This window comes from Oreochromis niloticus, linkage group LG4 (genome assembly GCF_001858045.2).
Source record: "Oreochromis niloticus isolate F11D_XX linkage group LG4, O_niloticus_UMD_NMBU, whole genome shotgun sequence".
Classification (NCBI taxonomy): domain Eukaryota; kingdom Metazoa; phylum Chordata; class Actinopteri; order Cichliformes; family Cichlidae; genus Oreochromis; species Oreochromis niloticus.
This window is the reverse complement of record NC_031969.2, coordinates 9502611-9515904: the sequence shown is the minus strand read 5'-3', so window position 1 is coordinate 9515904 and position 13294 is coordinate 9502611. Positions and strand designations below refer to the sequence as shown.

The window sequence follows — 13294 nt, the reverse complement described above, 5'->3', positions numbered from 1 at the left end:
GTAAATTAACCTGCCCCGCCTCCTGACGTCACGTATGTCCCCCGGCTGTGATTGGCTGGTCGTTTAATGAGCGCTGCAGAACAGAAACAGAGAAATCCAACACGTACGGCACGCTGCGTGTGTTGAAGTGTGAGCAGAGCTGCCTCACTGAGCCAAGCGGACCCGAAACAAACCAGCAGGACTGCGGCTCAGAAGAAAGATAAGGGAGAGAAGAGCCTCGCACTGAGAAAGATAATCATCCTTATTTATAAAGCTGGAAGCTCATTTTATATTTTTATTTTGTTGGTTTTTACACTGCAGCTGATAGCGGATGTATTTTTTTCTTTATGTAAATGAGATATTTTTATGCGCCTCTTTGCACGAGAGTGGACCTTGCAGTAGCATTTCTGCTGAAAATCTCTAGATAAGAACAGTGAGGGAGAAGAAGAGATGGAGAAAGCACAGGGCTTCTCTCCGGACAGAAACGTCCTCTGCCTGTTTGATGTGGACGGCACTCTGACACCACCGAGAGAGGTGAGCTCGCTTCCCATCGATAATGTTATTATTATTGTTATCGGTTATGATCAGCTTTCATGACAGCTCTCTCCTCTTCTGCCCTCATCATTTGCCTCTAATGAGAGGTACCTCACTTTACCTCACTGTAGAGAGAACATCAGAGGAGAACATGGTGTCCTGATGACTTCACGTGCTCTTTCTCACAGTGTTTACTTTCCTTTTTGCGCTCTTTGCGCCTCCTGTACACATACCCAGGTACTGGTCTGCGGGGATGCACATGGGTGTATATCTTCAATGTTATATTAATGGTGCTCCAGGGCGATCTCTGCAACTGACCAATCACAGGGCTGTGATGTCATAGTTGCAACTCGGAGAAAAAGACAGAACAAAAGTGCAATAACTGCCAACCAGGAGGTTTCAGTCCAATGTGAATTCAAACCTGGATTCATTATTTTAGGTGTTTTTTACAATTTAATTTCAAAGTTTTTAACCTTTCACAACATCAACTGTGCATGAGAAAGCTGTTCTATCATAAGTTACTGAAGGCAGGCTTCGCCATTCAGCTGCAAAGCCTCTCAGTGAGGTACACATCTTGCTGTGCAGAATATCTCGTAATGCATGGCTCAGCTGGCTTATTGCAGGAAATTTAAAATAACCATTTTTATTACCACTTATGTAAGGGTTAATGGGGCCTTTGGTTTTTGTATCTGGAGCATTTGATTTGTGCACACTCTCTTGTTCTTTTGTCTTTGACTTTCTATGCTCAGGTTCATGCAGGGTCACTGATGTGTGTGCATGTGTGTGCGCGTGTGTGTGTGTGTGTGTGTGTCTAGGACGCGTCAGCGCCCGGATATTGCATAATGTGGTCTCCTTTGAGTGCAGCTCGGGGAGTTTTCTTCCTTACATCGGGAAATTTTAAATCTGCTCCAAATAAATGACACTACATCTCTTTGCAAGACAGACTGAGCTTGTTGTTGATGCCAATATGTGTGTGTGTTTAGGTGTGTTTGTGTCATTAAAACATAAAGTGTTAATTAAAGTGTGCTTTTCCCGTTTGTAGAAAATCGACCCGGAGCTGGATGAGTTCTTCCAGACTCTGCGGAAGAAGGTGAAGATCGGCATCGTGGGAGGGTCGGACTACTCGAAGATTGCAGAGCAGCTTGGGGAGGGAGATGATGGTGAGTGGTCCTCTTCCTGTCTCAGCCACAGATGCTTGCGAGCTCCATCACCCAACATGCCGTGACACAGGGTGCAAGGAGTGGAGCTGAGGTTATGATTAATTCTGGAAGTAATTTTGGATTTAAGCTGCAAATTAATCTAAAGCAAGCATCCTTCTAAAAGTGAGACCTGCCACAAATAAATAACAGCGCAAGCTGGTTGGGCCAGTCATTAACTTCATGTGTGTTGCAGTTGATGAGAATGGGTTAGTAAATGTCTCACAGTGACTAACAGGTCAAAACATGCTAAGCCTAGTCGCCCTGCACTGTGACTACCATCTGATCTCTCATGGTATGTTCACTTCACTTTATGATCTTGTGATTCCCCAAACCAGCAGCCAAAGCACACATCGTAACACTGGGCATCGCACCAGCAGCCTCTCAGCTGAGTTCACGCCCAGCTGCAGCGGGCAGGCTGATAACCTGCCTGTCAGTAAATATGAGGTTACTGCTGGAATGCAGCTGCATTGTGCCTAAAAAGAGCTAGGCAGTTTCATTTACCCTGCCAAGTGTGCCAAAGGTGAACCCTCACTTACTTTGTGTTACAATGTCACAGGTAAATATTAACATTGCATATATGAAATTCGATACAGTTGTTGTAACTAACATGTTTTTATGCAGTTCTACATGCTTTTGTTTTACTGGCTTTTGCCACTGTTCAAGTTATAAAAGCGGCTTTAACACAGGCTCAGCTACAGAGCTTCCTCGATGGCTGTCATTGTCTTAGCACAGAGTGAGTGTGAAAGTCAGGAGGATTAAACTCGTCCAGCCAGCGTTACATACGCTTTAATCTGCTGTTGGGTAAATATAGCAGGTATGTCTTCAGATTAGCGAAGGACCTGCTCCAAATTTAGTATGTAGGCTAAAGAGAAATAGATGAGCACATTTAGGTACATTTGACCCGTCTCTTCTCTTGCAGTGATACACAAGTTTGATTATGTGTTTGCTGAGAATGGGACGGTGCAGTACAAAGATGGGAAACTCCTCTCAAAACATGTGAGTGCTCCTATACTGAGATACATGTTTTTATGTCCTGAATCAAAAAATAACAGTAAAAAGAATACAAGTAGAATTGTAATGAAAGGAAGATTGCACAAAAGCATAAACAAAGTAATTTGCTGTCATAAACCATGTTGTAAAACTTAGTTATACTCCATTTGTTTACCCGTGTCATTTCGTGTACTTTAATCCCTGCAGGCCATTCAGAACCAGATCGGGGAGGAGCTGCTGCAGGACCTGATCAACTTCTGCCTCAGCTACATGGGACTCATCAAGCTGCCAAAGAAAAGGTGAGATAGTAAAAAGAGCTCACAAGAATTAGGCTACAAGCTATTTTAACCTAAGGCAGAAAGACAAACCTGAATTCCAGCTTTGCAGGAATGTGAGGTATTTTAGCACTGACCTGAGGCGCTGAAGCAAGAGAAAACAATTATGTTGGGATTTCTCATCAAATATAAAGCTATAACAATACTTTAAAAGTTTTTTTCACAAGTCAAGTATTATGTCCTGACCATGCCTTTCTGCCGCAGGGGTACATTTATTGAGTTCAGGAACGGAATGATCAACATCTCCCCCATCGGTCGGAGCTGCACGCCAGAGGAGCGAATTGAATTTTCTGAAATCGACAAGGTAAACTTCATTGGCAGAAGTACTTTATTCAGAAGCAAACACCAGTGTATTTATTTATTGTCCCTGCAGTCATTTTAGCAGCAGCAAAACTTCTGCAGTGCAGTTAAGCTGCCATTTCTTTGCTACAAAAAAAGAAAAAAAAAGCAATAAAACATTTAAAAAAAACATCTGATTAACATCTGACTTCTGGGACAAAGTCGTTTTGACAGACGAGAGCAGGGTAACGATGTTTGGCCCTAATATACAGCATCATGTTTGGTCAAAACAAAACACAGCGTATCAGCATGAACACCTTAGACAAACCATCAAACACTAGGGGCGGTGGAAAAAATTGATAAAGCATAGCATTGCAATAATTTTTGTGCCGATATTGTACTGATAAGGATACAAGGACAGGTCAATATTTATATTTTATAAATTAAATTAAGATATTCTGGGAATACCTGTGAACAAGACTGAATACTGTGAACATGCACTGCCTTCTAGAGATAACATTAACCAAGGGAACTCGCATTAAATCGGTTGAACTGAAAACTCATCCAACACTGAACACGCTTACCTTGACAAAGCTCTCTGCTAATTCAGATCAGGATAAGGGATCAGAATTTCTGCATGAGTAAAAATAGGACCTCCTTAAGTCTAAAAAACAATCTCTGGCTGTCTGCTGATCCTTCTACCAAGCACGGTGATGATTAAGCTTTGATTTACACTCGCAGGACTTGGACACTCGGATATTGAGTTCACCATTAACTCCTCTGTATACCAAAGTATTCTAGACTCAAATGCGAAGCCATCTGTTTAAAAGCTAAAGCTTGGTCCAAATTGTGTCATGCAACAGGGCAACAATCCCAAGCACATCAGCAAATCTACAACAGAACGTCTGACAAGGAAAAGAATGAAGGTGTTGCAGTGACCCAATCAAAGCCCAGACTTTAATTTGATTAATTTGCTGTGGTGGGACCCTAAGAGAGCTGTGCATAAGCAAACATCCACAAACCACAATGAACTGAATCAATGTTGCAAAGACGAGTCGGACAGAATTCCTCCATAGCTCTTCAAGTTATTGCTGCTAAAGGTGTTTCTACAATCTGCTCATGGAGTGCACTAAGTTTTTCACACACTGCATTTGATAGTTTTAGATTTAAATAACTTTAGAAGCTGAAGGACCAGATGATTGATTTTATTATGTCCTGACATATGAACCTCAAAATTAAATATCAAATATCAGTCACTGAGAGTTACAGCAAGTCGTGTTACTGTCTCGGTTACAAAGACAAAGGACGTTAAACAATGGCGAGCTTTCAGGACTGCTTAACAAGCTCCCCATTGATGGCTCACAGAGACAGGCGATATGGAGGAAGTTGAAGGTTAACTCTTCAGTTACCTGCTAACATTTAAATTACTGCATCCTCTGCTGTGTTCATAGAGAAAATGACATGGCTACTGCAGCAGTTTCTGTGAACTTGACGAACTTTCACTTTGCAAAAGCACTTATAATTTGTTTTTTCCATCAAGCTAATTGGGTTGTCATTCCCTCCACAGAGAGAGAAGATCAGGGAGAAATTTGTTGCTGCCCTGAAAAAGGAGTTTGCTGGGAAGGGACTGCGGTTTACTAAAGGTGAGAGAGTTTAAACTCAAAGCATCTTCACACTAGGGGTGGGTTTTTATAATCGATTTATCGATTAAAATCGATTCTGGCCTGGATAACGTAAAATCGATTCATTAAAATCCTGAATCGATTTTTTAATATAAATTTATTTTGCCCGAAATGCCAGAATCTCAGGTGAAATCTCACAAAATTTCAACAACCACCAAACAGCTAAGACAGTAAGTGAGAGCAGGTACACGGATTCTGCACAAAGACGTAAACACACAGCGCGGATCAGTGAGACGTCGCCTTTCTCACCTGACAGCACGGACACGGTTGGGGCTGAAAGCCGACAGCTCGCTGATTCTGATCTGTTGGCGGGTCCGCGCTTTGTGTTCACGCCCTTTTTGCGCTGATTCTAAAGCTGTTAGTTTGATCTCTCTCCAAACAATATTGACCGAACCAGCAGCAAAAGAAACAACAACTCTGACTTTTACTGTTTTGCTTCCACCAGGATGCACAGCTCTCTCTCTCTCTCTCTCTCTCTCTCTGTACTTAAAGAACAGTTTCCCGTCTAAAAATCTGTTTTCTGCATTATTCGCTTGCTTGTTACGCACAAGTCTACTGTTGTTTACAGCGCTGTCGGCCGCTGTTTTTTTCCCCTTTTACATACTTCTGAAAAGAAAACCTAATTTCTGCCGTTCAATACTGAACAAATTTAAACTTTTTAAAATTATGCAAAATGCAAAACGCTTAGTGTCTCTAATAAAACCGCTGTGACATCAGAGGTAACGTTCATATGTTGATTAATGGTTTTCTTTCGTTTTTGATGTACTGCAGAATATTTTTATAAAATCTCAGGCCAGGAAAAACCACCTTCATGTTTTTCTGTGATTTATCTTCAGCTACTTTGACACAAAGGCATCTGCTGTGACGCTCACACCTTTGATAAAGACTTGCGTGTGTCACCTTCCTTTTTATAGATACAAAAATATGTAAATGTACTGATCTGAATTATAATATTTCTGACTGTCAAAATTTCCCAGATTTAAATCGATCGATACCCAGCCCTACTTCACACCCACTGATAAATGTAATAAAACTCTCTGTAAATCCTCCTTCATGCATGAAAGCTGACATTACTGGGACACACCTCTTGAAGCAATGATTAAAATAGTGTGCGACTGATACTTTATGACTCTGATTGTAATGTATTTGTCCTGGTAATCACTTCAGTTATCATCAAAACATCAGCCGAATCAGTTTACCATCATCAGCCTAACACTGGTTCTTTAAGGCTTTGAACTATTTTAAGCGACTCACTCTTCTGGTTTGTCAGACCAGTAAGACCGTCTTACTGGTTGTTTTTATGTTCAGTCAAGTCAGTGTTCAGCTCACTGTAGTTTAATGACAAACCACATCTATCTGCCTGCTGTATCTTATCTCAGTTTACAAAGAGGCCCCTCTGTCTCCCACCTGTATGCAGTGTCTTGGACCTTGTGCTGTTGATCAGAGGCCTCGGTTAACTATTACATACATGCTGTTTCCCGTCTGGCTTCATTAAAGTGTGTCAGGGAAGGTGAATCAAGTACTTGATGTTTGCTTACGTGCTCTGTGAGGTGTGAACTTCAGCTGGTGATGCATGAAGGCTGCCCACATGCGAGACAGCTGGCCTTGTTTACCCTTGGCAAACTTGCTTGTGAACACCCTCGGCATGTAGCAGCAAAAGAAGGGATGAGATCTTACTTCCCCAGATAAATGAATAGAAAGATACTGAGCATATAGTTATATTCTCTTATGTTTAAAGCAGCTGTGTGTATGTTTTTTTAATGACACCTAAAGAAACAGGTCAGTCGATCCAGCAGATGTGATGCGGTGGTGATTTATTAGTTTGTTTTGCTCAGAGTTTATCTTCTTGCGAATGGCTGCCCCGTTAAGTGATATAGCTGATCTCTGCGATAGGAGTTATGTAACTGAGTGACACTCTATCCAGTCTGCACTGAGAGTACAGAATGTAAGGGACACGCTGCACACAAACGTTTGACACAAGGTAAAGAGCACCCTGTGTTTTCTTCAATTAAATCATGCCTGTGGTTTAAAGAGGGCTCTGTTTATATGAGGAAGGTGATTAAGAAGCTGATTTATAACTATTTAGTTGGAGCGGTTGAGTAAGTTTTGATAAAGGTCAGATGTGTACATCTGTGCAGTGTCAGCAGTCATCTGGGGGCAGTTGATGAGGGTGAAGAATGCATGTCGAGGGGGATGGGTTGATTACAGATGTGACTGAAGAACTGCCCTGTTTAAAGTCTGAGGTTGAAGGTGTTTAGGACAGAGGCGTGTGGAGGGTGTGTGAGGGAAGTAGCGCTCTGATTGGTTGGAAGCTTCTCGGCTTTTGTTGTTGTTTTTGAGCTCTAAAGGCTTTAACTGAAAGACAAGACAGCAAAAAATTTAAGGTATGATGGGGGAAGGATGAGAGAAAGAGGGACGAAAGACGTCCTGCTAAAGGCCTCCGAGCGAGATGTTTCACCCACATTTCACAGTTTAAATGTCACCGGGGTCATTCAAGTCAGCACAGAGCAACGACAGAGCTTCTTCTGTTACATTTAAAGTTAAAAAAAAAAAAAACTTCAGCTGCAACATAAATCACCCTGCAGCCATGATAATATCTCTGCTCCCATGATCCCACACATCACAAACAGGACTCTTTAAACACAGAAACGTGCTCAACGCTGTTTAGACAAAGATTAACGTAGATAAGTGTGTTTTGGGGACACATTCCTTTTCCTAGTACGGTGGGGTTTTTGTGCCAACAAAGTTCCTAGAAAAACACTCCTTTATGTTGCCAGTAAGAAGCCAAAAGTTTAATTTTTTTCTTTATACTACAAGCTATTCTTAGAAGTTATCATTCGCGAAACTCACAGTGTACATTTAACGTCTGAGTCATTATAATGACAGCCATGTTTCTTGTCATTATCTCCTCTTAGGTGGCCTCATCAGCTTTGACATTTTCCCAGAGGGCTGGGACAAGAGACTGTGTTTAGAGGTGCTGGAGAGGGAAGGCTTGGATGCCATCTACTTCTTTGGCAATGAGACCTCAGATGTAAGTTCACCACGTTTGCAGTCATAAACGGTTAAAAAGCAGGAATTTCCTGGAGACTACAATACCCCAACTGTATGTGATTGTGAAATAGCTCATTGATTGGCCAATCAAGCTCTCATTTTTCATATTTTATAAAGCTGGATTTGTGCTTTGGCACGTTGAAGACAACAGAGACATTTCCTGTGAAAAACTCTTCACATTGTCACAACTCATCAGCCACAGTGTAACCACTCTCTAAGTAAGGCCCTATTGTACCACTTGTTTTCCTATGGTGACCATAGTTTATAAAATAAATGTCTATTCTATTAAAAATGACTTGAAACTATAACTCGCGAGGAAAGTGTTTATGATTTCCATCTAGTCTGACTTGTTTTTAGCTAACAGATAAGTCCCCCCCTGCTGGCCATCAGAAAGAATGCAGGTTTAAAGGTTTAAATCTGACTTGCTTTCACTTTTATATGAGATATTTAATTGGCACCAAGGAGTTTTGCAGTTTCATTAAGCCTGTATGTATTTTTCCTAGATGTTTTCATTTATGAGCAATTGCATATCTAGAAGAAGTGCAGAAATTTGACAAAGTAACTTCAATAATAGCATTAGATTCTACATGCACTGGCCGCTTCATTAGGTACACCTGCTCAGTCACTTCAGACTATCAGAATGGGGAAGAAGTGACTTTGAACGTGCTGTTGTTGTTGATATCAGATGGCCTAATGTGAGCGTTTACACAGAAAAATAGAAAATATCAAGCGGGCTACAGAAGCAGAAGATTTGTTTTAAACAACATGAAATCCATCCTGCCTTATGACAGTGGTTCAAGCTGCTGGTGGTGTAATGGTGTGTGTACCAACTGAGCACCATTTAAACACATCAGCCTATCTGACTATGTCCATCCCTTATACCATCTGACAAATTTTCAGCAACTGTCTGATGATATGGACCAAAATCTCTCTTTGAATCAGTTTGATAAGTTTTGATCAAAATTCATTTTTACCATATTTGACAGAAATAACGTGGAGACGTATAACTTAGTTTTCTCTATGAGAATGTAAAAGGGTTTAGATGTGGAGAGAAACAATAGCACTGCACTTCTGGGAAACCCTGGAAAGACTCCTGCTTGTTAAGTGTTCATTCAGTTGTTTTGCAATCTCAGTCCAAAGGTCCCAGAATAATCAGGCCTCGGCCAAATGAAGATTTATCTGTTTTTTATGGTTTGTTTTGCTCAGAGAGAACAAAACAAGCCAAACCAGGCGGCACTAATCTAATGGTTTATCTTTTCTCTCTGCAGGGAGGAAACGACTATGAAATTTTCAACGACCCACGGACCATCGGCTTCACGGTCTACTCTCCAGAGGACACAGCTCGGCTCTGTCGGGAGATTTTCTTTGACGCTTTACCACATGAGTCCTGATGTCCCGAACTGCCCCCTTTCTCCTCATGCACAAGCCCCGTCTGAACACGAGTCTGTGGCCGTCTGCTGGCGAGCCCAGGCTTTTTTAAACTGACGAAAGGTACTGATCTCTCCATGTTTTTAATATTTCTATTAAATTTAAATGGACTGAAGCGGGGTGAATGGGCTACACCTGTTCGGAAAGTCGCAGTTCTTTTTTTAAAGAAAAGAAGGGATGTTGACGAGGGAAGTGTTACATGTGCAGAGGACTGTGCCAGGAGATGTTCTCTGACCGGAGAGTTGCGTTACTGTGACGTGCAGCACGTTCACTTTGAGAGATTGTAACACTTGATGCAGTTTTTAAATAATGTCATTCTCCAGATTGATGATTTGCACTAATGCTGACATAATTTTTTGCCAATAATTGGTATTGTCTTTTTAACTCTGCTGATGGAGGCGAGCAGTGTGAGAGACTGATATTAAACAGAATGATTCTATGAGAATTTCTATGAAAACGAGATCGGATTTAAGGGCCTGTTTTTAAATCTCAAGTTGAGGATACAGAGGAATCATTCCAGATGTTTTAATGTCTGAACTGTACGTGTTTGACTGTTTTACCGTGTGATCACAAGGACGTTGGATTTATGTTTTAACTTCTTTAACAGAAAGAAGCTTGCTGCCATTTCTCATTCTGCTTCTCAAAGCTCTTTAAATCACATCTAAGGGAAGGTTCTAAAGATTCTGACTCGGTGAATTTACTGTAATCAGTGAATTAAGCTACTGCCACTGTATACTTATGTGACTCAATATGGAAACTTTTTCAAAAGCTGTACTTTTGCCTGCATGTGATACGCGTGACTGCATCTGCTGATGGTTTTCCAGTTGTATGACATCATCAACAGCTGCTTAAAGTGGACCATCAGGCTTATTTCCAGCTGCTTATATTTATTCTTTGACTCACGCTAGTCTTTAGTTATCCTACACTGAACCTTGCTGCAGCTCATCCTCTGTCTGAAACAAGCCACTTTAGCTCCTCTCTTCTTATGCAAACTTTCTTCTGATTGGCTGCTTGTCCTAAACCAAAGGTTTGAGAACAACAGGAGACAATTGAGTACTGAGGATATCCGTAGATGGAGCCGATATTGGAAAAAACTCTGTGAAACTGAGGTTTTAGAGCAGTCTGAAGCCTGAGGTGTTCATTCATGTAAGAGCATTATAGGTCCTCTTTAAAGTGTTGCAAAAATGCCTTTTAATCATGTTTAAAATGTGTTAGCATCATTTTTCAGTCACATCTGTTATTGGTCTGAAAAAATCCATCGTACATCATGGATCATTGATGCGAATATGTGGATTTTACTATGTCATATATGGAACATATCTGTTTCTGACTGTAAGCACTCCTTCAACCTGAAAGCCTACAGGGGTTGTGTAGACTGACATGCGCATCTGAATATGAGCCTGTAACACTGACTATACTGTAAGATTGGTAACATATGGATGGAAATGAACCGTATTAAATGTTTATTCATTTTCTGTTCAGTGTGATATGTTGTCCAAGGACTAAAATGTTTTTTCCAGTAAATTTTTATTGAAAATCAAAGTGTGCAGGAATAACTTGTCTACTCATTTCTCCAGCCAGAGCTCTCTGTTGGTGTTGGTGTTTTTCTCAGCTGTTTTACATGTGAAGCACTTCAGGCTGACAAAAACTTTCTCTGTAATCTTGTCACGATTCCTTTCCTGGTGGTGCTCACACTGCAGAGACAAAAAAGTCCAGTTCCACCTCTCTGTGGTTGGATTTAAGACTGAAGCCAGATTGCAGTAGCTCTTCAGTAAACAGCCTTTACCTGCCTTTCTCCACCCAGCCACTAGATGCCCTCTGACTTAGAGCTGTAGGATTGTCATTTTATTCATGCTTTGTGTTACAGCTCTTTTTCTCGCTTCCTTCTTCTTTGTTGTCATCTTCTTTGACTGTTATCAGCTGATTATTGTGTGTTAAGCCCCTGTTCCTGCACATGATCCACATCCTGCCTTCCACGCTCACCACCACGCTTTCCTCCCACTGACTGGACATGTTCAAGTTGTCCTGTCCACCAATCAAGCTGCAAACATCATCACTGCACTGGCTGACTGTCCACTATGACCCTGAACTGAATGGTGGATGCATGGGTGGATTATAATATCAAGCTGTACTTGTTTATACTTGGTTTTATATTGAATATACCTGAAACAAACCTTAATATAATTTCTTTTCCAATTAAAAACCAATTAAACCATTGAATATTATATTGCATGTAACTAACTGTGCATGAAATAGTTACTGAGCAATAATAGAGGCTTGTTACTCATAGTCAGCAATAGAACCACATACTTGTATTTAAAATGGGCTCAAAGAGAACTTCTAATGTTTTAGAAGGAAAATTAATCAGTCTCTAATAAACTGTGGTAAATTACCTCTTGTTTAAGGAAAGATCACCTTTTTCCTGGTTTACTTATGCAATTTTTTTTATCATTGCTTAATTCTTATACATATTAACAGCTTAACAGTTTAAAACAAGACTCTCCAGCAGCTACATCCACCAAAAACAGGCATTTCCTCTGCAAGCCGTCTACCACACAAGCTGCCTGAGTTGCAGTGGTCAGTGGTCATTTTTCAAAATAGACACACCTTCCAAGAGTCAACTGATTCATAACCTGCTTTAATGTTCTTTCAAGACTCAGTAGAAGTGATGACTAGGATGACCACAATGGTGGCTCGTCTACAGAAAGACAAAAACGCCTATTAATGAAGTAAAATTTCACAATGAAAAAACAAAAAACTCGGGCAGTGACACTGACAGAAAGACAGAGACTCAGTGGAACACATAAAATGATTTACAGTACAGTTTTTAACCTGAAGAACAACAATATGACAATATGCACTATTGGCACCCAGCTCTGCAACTCCGCAGTCAAGTTGGTTGCAGCCCGTTCTCGTTCTCATGGCGTCTAATACTGCTGTTTTGGTAAAGCCACTGGCGTCTCCCAATTACACACATGGTGGCCTTTTAGGTTTAGACATTAGGTGTGTTACAAAAACCCTTTAGGATCACATTTTTCCCCATCTTTCAAGATTTATTTTTGACATTTTTGCATTTGTTAGACGTTACAGTGACAAAAAAGTGGTGAAATAATTAGGATAACATGTCATATATAAACTCGCTGGGAAAGCAGCTCTTTATAAACCAAGCAGTGTTCAGTGCCTAAACATGATTAGTAAGTAAAAGTGAAAATAAAAAGCGCCTGAAAACTAAAATCATCCAGCAAAAAACAAGTAAACCACATTTCAAAGCGTTAAGCTCTCAAACAGGAAGCAAACCACTGAATCCTGGCTAACTAACTTCTGAGTTGCAGCGTCACCATCCCTTCAAGCTCCTCATGTGGACTTTAAAAGAGGGCCATTAACTTGCAGCATGCACAAATGCCACAGGCAGTGTGTCGAGGTCCAGGCATCAAAGGACATGTTATGCATAATTTGCCAACGCTAGCCGCATCTGAGAGAACAGCAGGATTTGACGCTCTGGGAAGAGAACGCATTGGCAGTTCACAATCACAATGACTCAGTAAATCACACACATATATATTTCTATGAATAGAAAAAAAAATTTACACACAAGTAATCCATGGCTCCAGGTCCTTTGTCGAAAGGATTTTTTTTTAAACAAACTAAGACAAATGTCTCGAGTACCGCTGCAGCTTTCATATTGAAAGTTTCTCAAGTGCAACTTTTAACTGCATTATTTGAAACACAAAGCCTGTAGTCTGACATACACACACACAAACAAATCAACAAGCGAACGATAAAATGAAGTGACCACAAACAAGACAACACAGCAAAA

At 40.7% G+C, this 13294-nt stretch overlaps 1 protein-coding gene across 3 annotated transcripts; it reads left to right on the top strand.

Moving 5' to 3' along the window:
- The first annotated feature begins 90 nt into the window (after nt 1-90).
- On the top strand, nt 91-13294 carry pmm1 (phosphomannomutase 1). Of its 3 annotated transcripts, none has more exons than XM_005468396.4 (9): nt 91-513; nt 645-750; nt 1556-1673; nt 2632-2708; nt 2910-3001; nt 3242-3341; nt 4884-4959; nt 7914-8029; nt 9318-13294. In XM_005468396.4, the coding sequence occupies exons 2-9, from the start codon at nt 676-678 to the stop codon at nt 9438-9440; spliced, it is 777 nt and encodes a 258-aa protein (XP_005468453.1). In that variant the 5' UTR covers nt 91-513; nt 645-675; the 3' UTR covers nt 9441-13294. The 3 variants fall into 3 exon arrangements, with proteins under 3 accessions (XP_005468453.1, XP_019213731.1, XP_003443257.1); XM_019358186.2 differs by having other exon boundaries at nt 621-750; XM_003443209.5 differs by lacking the exon at nt 645-750.

Coding starts and splice junctions, on each gene's coding strand:
- pmm1 (XM_003443209.5), top strand. CDS start 430: ATGGAGAAAGCACAGGGCTTCTCTCCGGACAGAAACGTCCTCTGCCTG. Junction 3,002..3,241: donor ATCAAGCTGCCAAAGAAAAG/GTGAGATAGTAA, acceptor TTTCTGCCGCAG/GGGTACATTTATTGAGTTCA. Junction 8,030..9,317: donor TTGGCAATGAGACCTCAGAT/GTAAGTTCACCA, acceptor TTCTCTCTGCAG/GGAGGAAACGACTATGAAAT.